A 19,617-nucleotide genomic window follows, 5' to 3' on the forward strand; every position below is an offset into this window, starting at 1 on the left:
AGTTATCGAGTATAGCCTACTTTACTGTTCCTATAATGGTAATTATGATGATAATGATGGCTGTGGTACTTCCTCAAATAATGTTAAAAAAAACACCCCAACAATGGTAGCTAGATGACCTCGTTGATGATAAAGTAATAGGCCCCTATCTAAGTATAGATTATCAAGGCTACATCAGGAGATTCAATTAAATAGCGTGTATCCTACAAAAGCAATGACAACTCTAAAAGGTTGAACACATGTTTTATTACAACGTCTTCCATACATTAATACAAGTGCACAGGTTTGATAAGCTGGAAAACAAGAGCACATTTTCACCATTCACAACAGGTGGGCACAACACTCACAGACGCTGGACCAGGGCTGACCAATCCAGTCAGAAAAAAGGTCTAGTAAAACAGATGGATTCACTATAGGACAGGACCACTTCTGTGCCTACACCAACATAGGCCAGAAAAGCACTGCCTAGTTTTAAAGGAACACCACATGAGTTTGTTTTCCATTCATTTGTTTATATTCAATCATTTTAGTTTTGCAGTACTGTTTTAACCCTTTGGGAGTCTGTTTCTGCCAACATATCCATGTACATTAATCTCATTAGCAAAGCCACCTTGAAGGCACAGGCATGTCAGTAGGTGTTGCACGCTGCTTAGGAAAAATAAACCCAGAGGATAGTGTCAGGTCCAGGAGTCTGTGTGAATGTGTGTACTATGAAAACATGCTTCAGATCAGTGCACTGAAACTCGCAACTCATAGCTATTGCTTTTTTGTACCTTAGAACAGGTCGTCATTAAACAGCAATGCATCAGAAGCATCAATGTCACATACATTTCTCAAGGCATCCCATTACTGTGTCCTGAAAAAGGCCTGTTTTCCCTGTGCTTTCCTGTGTCACCAGAAGCCGTCCATCCTGACGAAGCCTCTGGAGCAGAACCATCTCTCCTTCAAATAGGTTAATCTCTGCGTCAGTTTTGGCAGAGTAGCCAATAACTACTCTGTGTCTGAAGGGATAAAAAGCATTGTAATCAGCAAAAAGAAGCAATCCATAGCCCTTGTACTGTGGCTGTGAAATGTAGCTACATATATTGACTGAAAATACTCCATTGTATTACACGAATTGATTGAACTGATAATTAATCATTGGCAGATACAGCTTCACTGATTTATTGAAGTCAGTGAAAGAAAACCGAGCGGAGGAGATAACACATTCAAATGCCTCAATTAAAATGAGACATCATCCCACAGCACAATCCAACTGAGGGGACAATCACTAACCTGCTTGGACTTGACAGGGAGTTTAGGCCAACAGATGACTTCAAACTGAAAGAAGAGCCTTCTCCATAAGCGTGATCCAGCCCGACACTCTTTTTCACTGAGTTGGCCTTGATGTCTTTGAGCACGGAGCTGTTCCCATCTCGGCCCAGGATGGCTGAGGGGTTCCACAGCTCCATGATCGGAGGGCTGTACTGGGATCCGGAATACCTCTGCCTCTCAGAGGTCAAGGAGGTCGTCCATGACACCAGCTGTGGTGTGTCTTCTGTTACAAACCGTACTGTTTTCACAGGCTGAGGACAATGTAAAAATATAATAAAAACGAATTATAATTAAAATAGCAAATAATCATCTATGACTTTTAGACAACAATTTTGGTTGTATTTAAAGTTCTAAAATTAAGAAAAAAATATAATTTTAATGAATTAAGGTTCTCAGATATGTATTATTTAAAGATACGGTTCCCTACCTTGTCTATGTTGTACTTGTAAGAGTCTGGCTTCACTAAGATGGAGTGGAGGAGACATGGCGAGGCCTCTTTGTGGAAAGTATCCCTGTGCACTGTCTGGTAGCCACCAGAGGGCGGTAGTGTGTCAGTGGTCCAGCACTGTGGTCTGATGGGGTTGGAGAAGAGGCCGTTCCTCTTTTTGGGCAGCACAGGAGAGCGGCCATAGCTGTAAATCTGCCCTAGGTCTACAGTCGGAGGCTGGAGGCTGGGAGTCAGGTGATACCGATGGGTTCCCCGCTGAAATGAACCTAGAAAAAATATATACATTTTCAAAAATTGACAATTGAGGTTGCTACCTTTCTTGCTCTCCAGCGGGAGAGAAAATTGTTTCTCAGTCAGGGCTGAGGAATGTGACAGAATTCAAGTGTCAATTGGAGGTTCACAGATGATGGACCATAATTCATAACCATGGTTCTGTAAATAAAACTGTTTCCCAAATAACCCAAGTGCCTTAACTGACTCATTGTTTAATCTATAAAAAGTAACCGTAAGCAGTGTTGTCTTGCACCCTTCAAATCAAAACATTTGTCACCGTTTTCGTGAGCTATTCAGCCAAACAAAAGCCATAGGTGAAACTGGTAAACAGTACGGTCAAGCTTGGCCTGGCTAGTCATCGCCCTGGGGTATGACCGTGCGTTAGAGTGCTAGATTAGCCACCCCACCTCTGTGTGTGGAATGGAAGGCACGCCTCACAATGTCCCAGCCGTGCTTGACCCCTGAATGTGAACTTCTCGTCGCACCGTGAGATGACATCATTGGCTGGGCTGCCATGGTGACCGGTGGTGCCTGTCCAGTGGCAGACGTCATTCCGTTGGCGTCGCTGACCCGGTCCAGGACCACGCCCAGAGGCTTCTGGGAACCATGGGAACCATGCCTCTTTCCCATCCCAGTGCTGACAGACGAGGGGGTGGGCTTGGACTCCACAATCATTGCGGAGGTTCTAAAGAGATAAACAACTCTCAGTTATTGCCCTGTCCCTATAGAGTGCTTCAATCAGTTTACAAACAATCTTGCTGCCAGGAAACACATGCATCCATTAACACATTCTTGAGGTCTCCAAATGAAACCGTGGTAAATAATAATTATTATTATTATTATTATTATTATTATTATTATTAATAGTAATGCTTTTTATTTATAGGCACTCACGCCACCTCACAAAACACACAATATCAATAACAATAACAATAAGGCACAGAAGCAAATTATCAACAATGTTTAAAAGTATCAGTAATTCATACAAGGCTAAGATATCAAATAGTAAGTAAGTCTGTCGATTAAAAGCTTTAGTGAGTGAGCTTAGCTTGATTGTAGCCATAAGATTAGAATCAGACAGACAGACAGAAAGACAGACAGACAGACAGACAGACAGGAGACAGACAGGGAGGCAGAGAGAGAGAGAGAGTCATAATGACGGATGTTTTGTGGGGGACAGTTCCAGAGGCGAGAGGCAGCATCGCTAAAAGCTCTCAAGCCCATTTTAGTCAAGCAGACAAAGGGTATAGAGATTGATGGAGGATGTGCATCTAAAGGTACAGGAGGAGGTTCATATCAGAGAGATATGGAGGTGCTAGGTCATGTAGAGTCTTCAAAGTAAGAGGCAGAATCTTGAAACTGATGCAGTATTTAACAGGGAGCCGATGAAGTTAGCTGAAGGACAGGAATAATATAGGAGCAGTACGGGGTTCTGGTAATGATATGTGCAGCAGGATTCTGAGCCAGTTGTAGTTTATGGAGGAGTTTGTGTGGAAGACCAGAGAGGAAAGTTACAGTGGTCAATACGTAGTTACAGTAGTCAATACAAGATGTAACCAGAGCATGTACAAGAAAAGCAGTGCTGTAAGATGTAAGAGATGAGCATAGGTGGTTTTTGTCGTAGATGGAAATATCGAGTGAGTCGGCCGAATTATATATTGATGTGTGCTTCAAAGAGTAAAGTACTGTCAAGGATGACACCCAGTCCTTAACCTGTGGGGACAGAGGAACTATGGAATCGTCAATAGTGGAAGAAAAAACTGGCCAAAGTATGGTCAAAGTAGTTTTAGTAGATAAGTTCCCTTGTCATTTTGCTTCAGAATTCAGAATTCAGAGCCTAGAGGGAGGACTTTCTGTCATCACTGTTGCTTTGACGCAGGGGTCACACTGGAGAGCGAAGTGAAGCATCAGGCACCAGTGATTCACAGAATGTTCCAGTGCGCCGTGACCTCGACAGCACCCGAGCCACTGACCTGAGGACAGGGGTGACGTAGTTACTGGGCAGGATGCCCACTTTGCCCGTACGAAGGGAGAGCCCCCGCAGCCAGCCCTCCTTGAACTGGCCGTAGACGCCCACCATCTCGCCCTTGCGCAGCTCCAACTCCTCGTAGCGCTGTGGGCTGTAAGAGTACAGGGCGGCGCACCTGCAGCGGACAGAGAGGCAAACAGACAAAATCATCACACAGCAAAAAGCTTACCAGATGAGACTACCCTTACACTCTGTGCTGCTGCACGAGTGAGCAAGCACTGGGGCACAAACACACTGACAAAGACAGACAAACACACACACACACACACACACACTGACACAGACAGAGACACACACACACACACACACACACACACACACACACAGAGGCTGATAAGGCATCTGAAACTATTCAGTTACACAAAGCTTACATAACACATTGTATTTCAGCCACTTCATTTGGAGAGTGCCCTCCAAGAATAATAACACAGGCACAGATACACACACATACACACACACACACACACACACACACACACACACACACACACACACAAAAAAAAAAACACACGGACAGACGCATGCATACGTTCACAATTGCACATACCACCAACAAGCACCCCGCACTGACATAACAACATGCCATCATGACCCATTCAGCCCGCGCAAGGATGCTTGACAGCGTGCATACACTCACACACCACAAGACATGACACTGGCTCACATACTGTTAGAGAACACACACACACACACACACACACACACACACACACACAGTAACAGCAGAAAGCATATATCCCACCACCTATTGAGATGCACACACAAAAGCACACTACGGAGACCAATACGCCTTTTTAGGGCCAATACCGATTCGTTTCATCAATGAATACCGGCTTCAGATGCCCGCTATTCATTGATCATGTTTGGCTGTTGCAAAAACAAAATCCATACATGGAAATATAACGAGTTAATTTGTTAATACCTTCAATGAGAAACAACAGGCAATGCGCAGATGTCTATGGTACACCACTCGGGAATAATCATTGCTTTGCTTTGCTTTACTTTAAGAAATCTGCTTTCTGACTGGTGTTGATTATTTATTTTTTGAAATAGGGCTATAGTTTTCCCTGCCCTTTTATGACCAAAAGCACGAGTTACCTACCATAATTTCCATTGCTGGTAATCAGCTTTGATTTGCTAAGGTGTTTAGTAAACAAGTCTCATTTGATCACCGGGTCTCCAGAAGTATTATTCCGAGGGAGCACATGAAAATCTTTAATGCAAATCGCTTTGAATAAAATATGTAATATAAAGTATAAAGGTATTTTCTTTTCTTTTGACCCTGAGCCAGTGTTTTAAAACACGCGCAGTCAACAGACATAGGATGGCTATGAATGGCCCCAACGATGGCATAAACTAAGGTACCAAAGACAGCGATGAAGCTAATGTTAACAAGCTAGCCAGCTAAATTAAACATAGTTAAATAAAGATACATCTACAAAAAAATGTAAGATATGCAATCTGATTAAAAAATAAAGTCAGACTTAAAAAAAATCTAAAATCAGACGTATAATGTACATAAATTGGCAAACTGAAATGATGAACTAACCTGAGACAGTACAAGTGCAGCGAATACCTCCTTGCCCAATGTTATTCCCTGGAGCCCCAATTGTCTTTGCTCCAATTACTACGGTTATAATTACCAACCCAGTTTCCAGAAATTAGCGTTTAAATAAGTATATAATAAGGAAAGAATAAAATATTGATAGATAGTTCTAATTTAACTCTGTGTGCAAGTTAACCTGTCATACGTAGGGTAAACACAAGAGGATGAATTTTGACATATATCAGTAACGCCGATATGAGGAAGCCAATACCGTTACGAACAATTAGTGTCAAAGAGGACTGATAGTGGATGATATATTGCCAAGACTGATATATTGGTCTATCTCTAGTACGGTCTACAGGCACACACACACACACACACACACACACACACACACACACACACACACACACACACACACACACACACACACACACACACACACACAACTGAATTCACATTTATTCATAAACTGACTAGAGACTGAACACCAACACACACATATATAACAGCATATACACACACACACACACACACACTCACACGCTGATGGAGAGCCGCTGAGTGGATGAGTGCTTGTCTGACACGGCTGTGTGGTCCTGCGGGCCCATCAGTGCCATGGTGATTGTTGAGGGAGTGTCTCCGTTCATCTTTCTGTCAGCCTGAGACCAAGCAGACGGGCATTAACACATTGAGCTCCCAGTTCACTCCAGGCAAAAAAACTTTCACATCAATCCCCCTCCACTCACCAAAAAATGTCCAAGATGATTTTATAACAGAATGAGCTAAAGATGATGTCTGCCAGTACAGCACCTGAGCTTTTTTGTATGTCTTGTTAGGGTGAAGTATAGATCATGTTCCAAAAGAACACTTTTTTTTGTGTTTTTATACTCATGCAAGTTTCCATACATGTTCATACATACATGCATACATGTTCTTTACTCTGTCTGTATCTGCAATGTCTTTAGGTAATCCAGGTTTAAGAAGCATGAGGAGGCACATTTACAGACAGGCTAGTGAACAAAGTTAACATGTTACATTAGTAAGGGCAGTATAAAGGAGGCTACTATCTAGTTAGCATGCAATGTAAATAGTTGCCGTGGTCACCCAATTATAGTTTTAGACAGTGCAATAGTAGTAATGTTAGAATTAAGTTTGTCTCAAGCTATGCTGTTGAATGACTACAAAGGAAACGTTTCCTAAATGTTTTAGTGATGCAAATCCTTATTTTGTCTTTCCCTTTCTGACAGGGCACATTTTTCTTGTCCTCCACTCCTCCACAGTTTTTTTTTTGTCCCTCTCCCAGTGTCTTCCTCCCCCTTTCTCTTTTTTCCTATCTCCCAGACCTCCTTTTTCTCCTCTGCCCTTTCTCTCTTCCTCCCTCTCCTTCTCTGTCTTATTCCTTCTTCACCACCACCCCCCCCCCCCCCCCCCCCCTCCTCCTCCTCCTCCTCTCCCTCGCTTATGTAACCCAGAGTTAAGCATCACTGGAAGGCTCCTTCACCAAACAAACGATGACTGAGTGGAGTACAGTGCTCGGCCCTGAGGTGTGGTTCCAAATTGTGAGGACGTGATGTGGGATAATGTATAATTACACAGCTATAAAGTTCTGCTCTTTTATTCTCTATTATTCTCTCTCTCTCTCTCTCTCTCTCTCTCTCGCTCTCTATCGCTCTCTCTCGCTCTCTCTCTCTTTCTCACTCTCTCTCTCTCTCGCTCTCTGTGAGACTCTAACCTTATCACCGTTGTGCCTGATAATTACACCATGCCAGTGCTAGATTTATCAGGGAAAGTCACGCCTTTGGTAATAGGGGAGGCGTGTTAATGGCACCGGCGTTGCGTTCAAGTTGCAAAGCCATCTGTGAGCTGCCACACCTGACATGACAGAATTAACGGCTTATCCCAGGTGCCTGTTGCCGACGGCAGTCCAAACAAACGCACTGTAGACTCCCAACGCCACCCTGGTGTGCATCTTTCTCTTTCCAGTTCAGAGCATCTTTCAGCTCAAGTCAGTGGGGCTCCACAGCTAGAGGGAAGACTGGGGAGTCACACCAAGGTCTGTGCTCATGACCCTGCTATTTCAGTGTCACCACAGAGCGCTATACATTTAAAAACACGCTCAACCTGAAGTAAAGAACTAAATAAGCGTTTCTTATCTTGAGGATGAGAGGACAGTGTTTCCAGGGTATAACGTGTGTGTGTGTGTGTGTGTGTGTGTGTGTGTGTATAAGTGTACACGTGTGTGTGTGACTGTACGCGTTTGAGTTCGTGCGGCAGTGTGGGAGGTGATCTCTCCACTTGTTCTTCCAAGTGTGTAATTTCGTTATACTGTATGCAAGATGTAGAGGATGTGTCGTAAGACGTCTTAAGTGTGGGGTCATGTACTGTGAGGCTTTTATGTAGTAGGAACATTAAGAGCACTTTAAATTGGCCTCCCTTTCATTGGGAGATCACCTCACAGTAAAAAGGTGTCTTGCGCCTACATTAGCACCGTCAGATACAACAACTAACTCTACACCTGTGAACTCCAGTTGGCCCTGCACTCTCCTATCCTGGGTGTCGGAGGAGGTTTGTTCTCCTTCTGTCAATGGCAGACGCTGCAGCTGACTCGTGCTACTTCAGCACACCTGGCCTTGAGACTCATCATCAGACACGTACTAAATATAACACAGCCCTACTTTTCCTGAGCGTCTGTCTGTCTGTCTGTCTGTCTGTCTGTCTGTCTGTCTGTCTGTCTGTCTGTCTGTCTGTCTGTCTGTCTGTCTGTCTGTCTGTCTGTCTGTCTGTCTGTCTGTCTGTCTGTCTGTCTGTCTGTCTGTCCGTCCTGCCATCCCGGTGCAAAACCACCCAAAACATAAACCGGATTTCATGATTTTAAAGAATGATATGCATAATGTTATCCTATCCTATGTATCCTATATTCCTATACATTCCTCTATACCAGGGGCCGATTGTCCATGACGGGCGATTGAGGCAACAGAATTCTGTCGGAATTCTACCACTAGACCGTCTCAATTATTTCTCTATGGCTTCCAAGGCATATCTGTTAAGACATTCAGTGCTAATGTAGTTCAGTGCAACAACTCAATAAGGTCTTTGAAAGAAATTCCTAGACTTCCTAGACCAAATGTATCCATTCAACAGGTTTCTACAAAGGGGGGGAGATCCTACATCCAACAATTGAAACGAAAGAAAATCGTGGCTAGCAGGCTGTGAAGTGGCTAACACGGTCTGTATGTCTATATACCACTGACACTTTTCATAGGTTTCACAGCGAGAATGTTCGCTTCCTGCACTAACACCGAGTTATTTTCTATGTGATGACTTATTTTTCTTTTGTAAGCCAATACGTTCAAGATCCGTCAATAAATATGGTCGGGTTTGACTTATATTTTGCCCCATCTTTATGTGGTACTGAACATGTCATGTGTCCTGTTAAGCTATGTTACATCGTAAGACATTTGAGACATGTGGATAATGAAAAATGGGTATCATTTAATGTGGAACCACATCATGTTTGCTTATGAAGTCTCCTTGATGCAACTTTCTTCAATAGCTTCCCACCTGTAACTAACTACTCTATGTAGCTAGAGGGGAAATATTTATGTTGTGTGCTGCCATCAAGTGGACAAAGAGTTATTGCTGTATAAGTTAATCAGCTAACAACAAATTGATAAAATTGTCTTGCTTAATGTACCTAATGAATGGGTCGCCTTAATCATTATCAAAAAAATTGCCACCCCTGAGAATTTTTTCAGGAGCCGCCATAAAATAACTGACTTGTGTAGAGTGGTATGTTAGCACAACGAATACATCTTCTTTACAATACCACAAAACCAAACAATGACTGGATGCTTGCAGAACTTGTTAAAACTCAGTTGTGAACATGAAAGTTGCCTTCCAGTGACGTCAGATTCAGAAAGAGAGACAGAGAGAGAGAGAGAAAGAGAGAGAGCAAGAGAGGGAGGGAGAAAAAATAGAGTAGGAGAGAGAGTAAAAAAATCTCTTAAGTGAAGAAACACAAGAAGCTCTTTGCCTTCTATTAATGGAACAGCTGAGCTGATGAGAGGTAAAAAAGAAGAGTGAGAGGGAGGGGGTAATGGAGAAGAGGGGGAGTGGAGGGAAAAGAGAGAGAGAGAGAGAGAGGAAGCAAGAGGGTGAGATGAAGAAAAGGAGAAGGAAGGAGGGGGTAGAGGGAAGAGAGAGAGAGAGAATGCGAGATGAAGAAAAGGAGAAGAGGAATAGAGGGCCAGAGGGAGAGAGGGAGAGAGACTGCTCAGCCGAGAAGAATGAGCCTTTCAATAAGATAAGAGAGTGTGTTATGTAACCTACCCCCCCCCCCCCCAATATGACTCACTACGCACAGAGCAACAGTGGCAGAGGATTTTTGTTTTTTTGGCTCTCCAACAAGTAAATCTATGCCATTAAAAATCACAAATATCTCACAGAACAATACACCATTTATGCAAAGCAATCAAATAGCACTACACCTTACTGTAAAGGCATTTGTGATGACCTTTGCTTCTGAGGATGTTTGTTGAATGTCACCCCATGTTTAGCCAAAGTAATGTGTTAAGTCATAGTAATAATATAAGACAGACAGCCTCTGTGATGCAGTAGATATCCCCAAAACAGCAAACGGCATTAAGTGTGTTACTACCATGTAAATGTTCTCTGGTAGAACATAAAGACTGCATCTAGGCTGTCTCAGACATATCACCCTGTAACCCCCCCAAAATAATCCATCTCCCCTACCTGTCTATAAAACAATTGACGATTCTGATCCATAACATTTCAGTGGAAAATCTCCTTTTGTTTCCGGCTTCCCAATCCCAGGTCCTGCAGTCGTCAGAGCCACCACTAAAGTCAGCCTAATAGTGTCCAGGCACGTACATCACAAGCAGTCCCTCCCATTCCCCCCCTAAAATAAGACTTCGGAGTCCCTCCTCTTGTGTTTCTGTGTGGGAGAAACAGCCTGCGCTTCACACTCCGTGTTTCAGTAAACAGTACAACAGGTTTGCCAACTCCTCTGTGACACTCATTGTCTTTTGACATAATGAAAAAAGCCACCCTTTTCTCTTCACAGGGATTACAATTAATATCAAACAGAGCTGACGCAGTGATGCAAGACTGTGTGGTGTGAATGTGAATGATTGTGAACTACGCAGCAACCTGACAGAAATAATTTGGCAGTTTCTACTCATTCATACTTTTACACCTTCCGGCTGTGTTGTGCAAACTTTTACAAACACAGATAGACAGATACAGGCATGTATTCACACGCACACGCACACGCACACGCACACGCACACGCACAAGCACAAGTACACGCACACGCACACTCACACGCACACACACACACACACAAACACACAGTGGCTGTAACACTGGCAACACAACCCGTCCCGAAACAGCGATCTTACCCGATGCAGGCCTCTGCGAAGGCTGCTGGATCTGTGGTGTTTGGCCCTTGGGGCCGGCCGGTGCAGCTTGCTGGGCGCTGAGTGGACGGTGGCGGGGGCCACTTTAGGGGCCGACGGCTGGGCAGGGGGGCCCACCAAGGGCCGGTTCAGACTGTTGAGGAGGGTGACATAGGAGGGCCTGGCATTTCCGTGAGGAGTTGACAGCGAGGCGTGCCGTGGGACAGACGTGTTGGCTCCGTGTTCACCCCCGTTGCTCCTCCTAGCGATCGGTGCCCTCGACTCTGCCGACTCGCCCTCCCTCCGTCTCTCCAGGAGCTGGTTCGCCACGGAGTTGGGCTGGAAAAAAAGATGAAGATGAAAAGGGATATTTTAAGATATCATCGAAAGCACAGCCACAAATTACGACGCAGCCAGCGGCACACATGCAGTCACATCGCACCCTCCTTAGGCCACTATCTGCAACCTGCTTGAACCTGCTGGAGCTCTCCCCATCCCCATCCTTCTCTCCTGGTACCAACCGTTTGTCTGTCTGTCTGTCTCGCACACGCTTATCCCTTAGTTGTCTCTGTTCCAGAGTTGCTACGCAGCTCGCCGACAGAGCGATGCAGTGGTGGAGCCTGGGAGAGAAGGCAGGCAGGCAGGCAGGCAGGCAGACAGGCAGACAGGCAGGCAGGCAGGGATTGATGCTTTCTCTTCCCCTACAGTGATGCGTAGCTGTTGTGGCACTACAGCAAATACAGCATTACTGTGCCTTCACGCCTGGCTGCCCAGTATCGAGATGGCAGGCTCAATGAAGCTTGTACGGAGGGTGGAGAGAGAGAGAAAGGGAGACAGAGAGAGAGAAAGAGAGAAAGAGCAACAGAGAGAGAGAGAGGGGGGGGAGAATGACAGAGAAAGAGAGATAAAGAGATAGGGAACAAGAAAGAGAGAAAACAAAAAGAGACAAAAACAGTGAGCTGGCTGAAATTAAGACGTAAACTGAGAAAGCACAATGGAAAAAAAGACAGAGGGAGAAACACTCTGAGGATATGGAGAGAGATACGTATGGACGGAGACTGAGACAGACAGATTTAGGGAGTCGTCTGAAAACAACAGGCACTCTGACAAACAACAGATTGGAAACCAGAACTGGAACTGGAATCAGAGCGGTTCTCTCCAGACACGCACATGGCTCTTTGCTCGGCTCCACCCCACTCCACTGGGGCTGCTGTCATTCATTTGAATCTAATTTAGCAAACAGGCAGCTTTCACCGCGCCGCTGCTTAAGCAAGCGTTGGAGTGATGGACGTGGAGACCCAACCAGAGGCGAGAGGTTAGCATCCTGTTTCATAACCACTGTGCGAAATTCACCACAGATGCACCATGCCAGAGCGTCAATGAGGAAAAAAAACAACAAACAAACGATGGAAATAAACAATGACTTTTTCACATGACATAGCATGCTGCTGCTGCAGAATAAAGACAGGCCTGCTCGTTACTGGCCTCGTGTTTTCTTGAAAGCACATTTCTGTGTCAGGAAGAAAGAGAGAAAGAAAGAAAGAAAGAAAGAAAGAAAGAAAGACAAAACTCAAACCTCTGTGAATTGCAGAGGAACTATCCCCACTCTATCTCTTAACTTCCCCTCGATCCAGCTGTCGTCCACTCGTCTAATGACTGTGATGACATCTCCCTGTGAAAGGAAACGTAAACAGAAGACTTCCATGTGTCAGAGTGGGAAAAGAAAAAGTGCCTTGAGTAATTGTGCTTGGAGAAAATGTATTTAAAATCTGCCAATACATCCTTCACAGCGAGATCATGTTGGGGTAAAATGCTGAACCCTACATTGCAGAGGAGGTTCAAGTATCGCTGTATTAGACAGTTCTTAGATACCCTTGATTCTAGTTCTTCAAGGTCAAACATTTTGGCCACAAAGAGCTTAAACCGCTCTATTCACAAAACATTAGTGTAGACAATCCCAAAAGAGCTGTTGCAAAAAGGATTTGTTACTATGCAGAAATATTTATATTTCATGAGGCAAGCGAAATTCCATAAGAAATGCGCATTTAGCACTAATCAAAGATGCTATTAGCATAACTAATCCAATAAAACCACTATTCAAAATCAGCTCACAACATGCATTCACTCTGAAAGTTGTCTAGGACTGTAAAAGGAGAGAAGATCCAATTAATCAAAGCAAATTATTCCACATGCTAAACACATCAGTTTAGTATAAGTCAAAATACAATGAATACGAAGTAATTCACTTTGTGCAATTCAATGACCACAACCGATGGCAGATTATCCTCAAAAGCAAGGGTAAATCAGCCTTTGCTGGTGAATTCCGCAGAGGGTAATTAACCTCGACAACCTCTGCAATTTCCTGACCGAAGGGTCAAATAATTCAATTCCCTGAGCCTTGAGTGGTTGGTTTCTTAAATGCACCTGGACTATCAATGCATTGGGTTGCAGTCGCTGACAGGCAGATGCTAGTGCTGACACAATACAACACTGACCTTGAAGAAGGTCAAGCAGTCTTTGCAGTGCTGTGGGTCCAGCTTGCTCACGTCAAAGTCGTACAAGGCAGTGCAGAGGGGCAACTGCTGCTGGGGCTGAGGCAGGGACTGGTCGGTCTGCTGTACAGCATTAGCAGGGCGGAGGCCACCGCCTGCCTTTATGTGAGCGTAACAACGCTGGTTGTCGTCCTCCTTTCGGCCCTCGTCAACGCCCTCTCCCGATTTCATGTCGAGACCTCCAGGTTTATCTCGCTGTTCTCTGCTGACGATGGTTCTTGAGTAGAACTGAAGAGACAGCACAATCAGCCTGATTGGTTACGTTGTCACATATTTTCCAATGCAGTAACAACAAACAGTAGATATGAGTTGTCGAAATACTCTCTGGCCAGCCATGTCAGTCCTTTCATCCATACTGCACAGACACAGATCTAGATAGCAGTTGAAACTGGTTTGATCAGGCCTTAGGCCCAATCTCAATACTTCCCCTTACCCCTTATCTTCCCCCTTACCCTTGAAATTGCGCATTCATGTGAGAGCTAGTGGTGTCTCAATACCCAATTTGATCAAGATTAAGGGATAAGATTGAGGGCTATGTACCCCTTGGTTTTAAGATTTTCGCAGAGCTCACTTGCTCCTCCAAGGGCTATCCCAGAGCACACAGCGAAACCAGCTCGGGAATTTTCAAAAAAACATGGCTGCTTGAAGCGAGGAATATTTTACATGAATAAAGCTATCTACACAACTTTTTATATGTTTATAATGACTCGGTTTGATCTGAAATGTGCTACACGAACGAATCATAGTATTGTAGGTCTTAACTGAAGCTTTCAAACGGTAGTTTTAGGGTACAATTAGCGCTTATACCACCACTCCATTGGCTTATATGGTAGCTTGCCAGCTAGATGCTACATACACTACATGTAAGTATTTTTGGCTTATAATTAATTTAAAAATGACGACAGTCTTGTTTCATGCTCTACACAGTTGTAAACATATAGATTTGCAACCATGTTCTTCATTGAAACTTTTTTTAAATCGCTAGTTTCATAGCTCATACAGTCACTCATGACGTACCCGAAACCGAGTGGCGTCTCATTTCATAGGGGAAAGTTTTCAGCCCTTGGCCCTTACACTTGCAAGTGCTAGGGTTAAGACAAAGACAAAGACAAAGCAAAAAGGGCAAGGGGAAGAATCGAGATTCGGCCTTAGTCTGGCCTAATCTGGGTAATCTGGTATCGCCTCATTATTGAGTAAAATGCTATTTTGGGATTTAGGAGCTACCCTTAGGATGAAAAAAAGAAAAAGAAAAAGAAAAAACACACATTTTATTCTCACGCTCTAACCAGTTCTTTAAATGTGTCCACCCTTTTGCTCTTGCACATGTTCCTGTCTCCGGTTAAACCCGAAATATCTGATTTCTTTCTCCACTGCCAAATGAAAACCCAGGGAGACACCGGGACCCACAGGGCCACAGAGGGCTTTGTTAACCAGCAGTCATGGAGATAAAGGGCACACACAAATACCAGCCTTCATCTGATCCAAGAACAGCTGAGACAGAGCAGCATTACCACAGAACTAGGGCATCCTGGGCGATGAAGTCTCTCCAGGCATGAGAGCAAATTAATAGGGACCATAAAGCATAAGGCCAAAAACTACACAGACACAGGAAAATCACATACTATAGTTTCCCTTTTCTGTGCTGTAATTTTTGATGAGTCAAAGCAATGTCATTCTGGCTATGCTATTTTAAAACCTTGATGACAGATGATACCGCTCTTCACAAAACCACAAAGGGAAATGATTAACAATGCTCTCCTTCAGGGAGTTCAGGGAAACGGTCTGACATGAGTCTGTCCAGGTTTTAAGAACAAAGGTTTTATGAATGTACGATGTGTGTTTCATTTGAGTGTTTGTTTGTTTGTCTGCTAAAAAATTACTCTACACATACACATTCTCTCGAAATAATATAGATTGTTTCAATATTCTTGTGTAATCTTAAGTATTCATGATCTTCCTAAATTTCAAGTATTCTCGGTAGGTTTACCCTCGGGCACTAAATGGCCGTGCCCATTGCTTTGTAGAAACAACATGTTGTTGGTTAAGAGTTTACGGATGGAACTGTATAATTTGATGTGACAGGAATTTCTAAACCAGTCACGTGTGCCCAGTTTAATCACAGATTAATAGATTTAGTGGGTTTGAGAGATATTGCACCGCGAGACCGTAGCCTACACTTACCCTGTCAGATTCCAGCTCTTGCGTATGTTGGTTGGACTGGGTGTCCTGGTGTCCTTTCCATGGGGTGCAGTCTTTGGTAACGCGGTCCACGTGTCCCTTGTCTTTTGCTGGCCCCTGAGGTCTATCCTGAAGTCCCTCCAGAAGTCTTACTAACAGCGGATTAGTGGGAAGCTCCTCCACTGTTCCTGCTACGGGACAACGACACTCCGGGCAGCGCAAGGCCGAGCGCGATGACTCTTGAAGCTGAAGACAGGGCTTGCAGAACGTGTGCTGGCACGGCAGTACCTTAGCTGTCACATCAAGAGGTTCCAGACAAATAGGACATTCCAGCAAGTCCAGCAAAGCCAGGTCGTCCATTCTATTATTCCACCCTACATCTAGGATTCTATTACTTAGAATGAATGCTTCACACAGTCTCAAGAACACGAGCCACACAGACCATTTCAACTTCCTAAACCAACATCTAAGAGCGCTTTCTTTGTCTATTAAATGTCTACTGAACGGAGTTGACACCAACAACTATAAGAGTAGTTTGTCTTCACAAGGGAGAAAACCGATGTCAGGAATAGCCTACATGGCCAAACAGGCACTTCCGTAAATATTACGCATTTTCACCTGGTTCTACAGGTGTCACCACCTGCTGAAAGTAGGAGAGATAACATGTATATCACAAGATGGCCAACATATGCACTCGTAACGGTAATATTTTGTTAGCATGCGAACAGGTTATACACATTATAAACTACACGACGTGGATTTTATAATAGTATCTAAGCACGGCAAATTGAGTCACAGCGTAGCACATTAGCTTTGCTCGAAGAAAGACAAAGTGCTAAGACTACCTGAAAGAAACCCCAGAAGAACCATTGGAGGTTTTGTCATCCTCGTGTGATGCGCTGACTGTGTTCACCAACGAAAGTGTACGCTACCACTACATTCAAATAAATGCAGTATTTTGCTGTCAACGTCAAGGCTCCAGGATGCACAGGCAATGCTGGACGAGCAGGAAACTAAACCGCCTGAAAACTGCGCCACAATCCTGGGCACATATCATCTTACACGCCGCATTGTGAACTCTGGCACCGATTCAGTGGCAGTCAGTAGTGAAACTCTGACAGGTAATGAAAAAGTACACACTTGAGAATTTAGCCAAACTCTTCACCTCCGCTCTGGAAACTGCTTGTTGTGTGTATAAAGTAATGGCTAACAACCTACAATTACATGAGTCCTCATCTAAAAGAACAATCAGTTATTCTGCCAAATCTCAATTCCAATGGAAGGAACCATTCATTTCACGCTTATTGTTTTTGTTTTGATTATACACACCTTTCCGAATAGTAAACACTAACTATTTGTCCAGTTGTCATATGCCCTAAATCTTAAAATCATCTAATAGTTTGAAAAGACTATCTTCAAGGACAGCCGATGCCTATGCATGAAAGCTGGAGCTTTGCTGCCCTCTTGTGGTATATTGGACATCACACTAAACGATGAAGCTTTGAGGAGTTGTTCACACTAACTAGAGAAGTACAAAATCCTACAATTGTGTCTTACAGATACAGTGTCTTACAGATGGCACATTGCCAATAAAAATACGATTTTTCTCCACTTCATATTGATAAGATATTTATGATATTCATTATAGTGGTGGTGACACTACTGATGCTCGTAGAGATGGCAGCATTAATGACAGTGACGACAGTGATGAAATTGAAGATGGCGACGATGATGCCTGGTAATGTTGACAATCAGACAGTTGTGGCAGTATGGAGGAGAGGAATAGTGAAGACAGGCCTCCCCCGTTCTCCCCCCACACTTGCTCATGACAGCCATCTTGATGCCTCAGTATTTCACTCTTGCTTGTCCCTGAAGCCCACGTTCCCTCTAACATCCCAGGCTTCAATTATTTATCAACACTGACTCTGTGCTCTGCACAAGTTCAGGACATCCACTTGAATTTTTTAAACAAGCATTCATTTTTTAGCTCTTATGCAAGTTGCTAATGTTTGAGGGACCTTCGAAAAACACATTAACATTCACTAAACACTGAAAAAACACATTTTCTTTGGTTCATTTGTTCAATTAAACACGAGTCATATTTAAGCAGAGGTATCACACAATCTGTGTGGTTAAAGAGTGCCAATGTTTCCTATGTCTGGTCAACAAGAACACGCCCCTTCACTGTATGCTGAAGACAATTTTGGCATCAAATCCTTTTTAACCATCCCTTACATTTCTCCTCCTCTTCTCTGTACTTTGGGGATCAATGGAGTATGATTAGACATGGATGATAGCCATAATAGCATAAGGGCAGTCTGGGAGATCGTGACGAGTCAGAGGGAGGGAGGTGGTTGAAGATCAATGGCTGTTAATGGACTCTGTAGCATTAGCCATTTAATTGCTGGAAGCACTAATAACATTGCCATTAAAATGGCATCTCCTCTGTGGAGATAATGTGGTGGTTCAGCCAAGTCTAGACGGTAATATGCTGACAGCCAGGGGAAGATGAGGCTAAGATAAGCTTTAAAAGGAAAGGGTTTTAGTGCTGGGAGATTAGGTCTCAAATGTTTGATCAATTTTAATATCATTCCCACCGTGAAAAAGGATGTGAAGGACGTGGCTGTCTGGGTGTGTTTCTGCTCCCTGTAGTTCACGTGTGGGTGTGTTACTGCTCCGTGTAGTTCACGTCTGGGTGTGTTTCTGCTCCGTGTAGTTCACGTCTGGGTGTGTTTCTGCTCCGTGTAGTTCACGTGTGGGTGTGTTACTGCTCCGTGTAGTTCACGTCTGGGTGTGTTTCTGCTCCGTGTAGTTCACGTCTGGGTGTGTTTCTGCTCTGTGTAGTTCACGTCTGGGTGTGTTTCTGCTCCGCGTAGTTCACGTCTGGGTGTGTTACTGCTCCCTGCGGAGCACAGCTGGCACAATCAGGCACAGTTTTGTGAACTTGATCAAAATATATGCATAGTGTCACTGTAGACAGCATTTATGCATTAATCATAAAAGTACAGATATTATCTTATCAACTTATTAGTTCCTGTAGTTCAGTTTAAAGAGCGGGGTGCTAAGAACACCAGTGTCAGGGGTTCATTTCCCTGGGAGCATACATTGGCCTACTGATAAAATAATGTACACCATACCTATAATGTGAATCACTCTTAGTAATTAATTAATAATTAAGACCACAGCAAAGTGCCTTTTATCATCTTATTCTGTGAAATTATCCTCCCACTAATCGCTTTCGGTTAAAGCGTCTAATTGGTTCCAGTAGCTCAGCTTGCATTCGGAGCTGCTAACAACATTAGGGTCAGGGGTTAAATACCCTGGGAGCATCCTTACTAATAGCCTGTACCTTCCCTGTACTATATGTCCCTTCAAGTAAAAGCATCTGCCAAAGGCGTATATGTTAATTAGTTGAAAGCTTCAAAAAAGAGTCAGCGGATCAACGTGAACTAGCATTTCTACCTTCCACTTGATATTATACCTTTGTGATATTGCTACTACAATGTGACTTTTTTTTGGCTGAAGACGTCTTTGTCATTTTGTAAATGCTGTTTACATTTGCTTATGTAGTAGATGTTTAGGATATGTAGTCCTGACCTTGTGGCTTTGCTGGAACTCTTCTCAGCTCAGAGAGTTAAGGAGCAGCATATCGGGTGACGGTTCTAAGCTCATGAATGTATTTTGAAGGACACTTGTCTTTGAGTTTGCCAGTTCTAAATTTACTCCTGCAATGACTACTGGCTACAGCGCGTATGGCTGGCCACTCATTATATTAAACCTGTCAGTGAAAAGCCTTATCAGTGTAATTCTTGCTAGATACGGATTAACAGTAAATCTAATTGCATTTTTTTGGAACC

General features: G+C 43.7%; 1 protein-coding gene across 1 annotated transcript; it reads right to left on the bottom strand.

Moving 5' to 3' along the window:
* Positions 1-266: 266 nt before the first annotated feature.
* sh3rf2 (SH3 domain containing ring finger 2) lies at positions 267-16,120 on the bottom strand (the record flags this gene model as incomplete). The annotated part of the gene is made up of 11 exons (XM_080840894.1): positions 267-293; positions 851-1,001; positions 1,276-1,565; positions 1,742-2,028; positions 2,521-2,720; positions 4,009-4,179; positions 6,154-6,272; positions 11,034-11,369; positions 12,607-12,702; positions 13,526-13,810; positions 15,764-16,120. The coding sequence occupies 11 exons, from the start codon at positions 16,118-16,120 to the stop codon at positions 267-269; spliced, it is 2,319 nt and encodes a 772-aa protein (XP_080697020.1).
* Between the last annotated feature and the right edge of the window lie 3,497 nt (positions 16,121-19,617).

Source organism: Sprattus sprattus (assembly GCF_963457725.1).
Source record: "Sprattus sprattus genome assembly, chromosome: 6".
NCBI classification, from domain to species: Eukaryota; Metazoa; Chordata; class Actinopteri; order Clupeiformes; family Clupeidae; genus Sprattus; species Sprattus sprattus.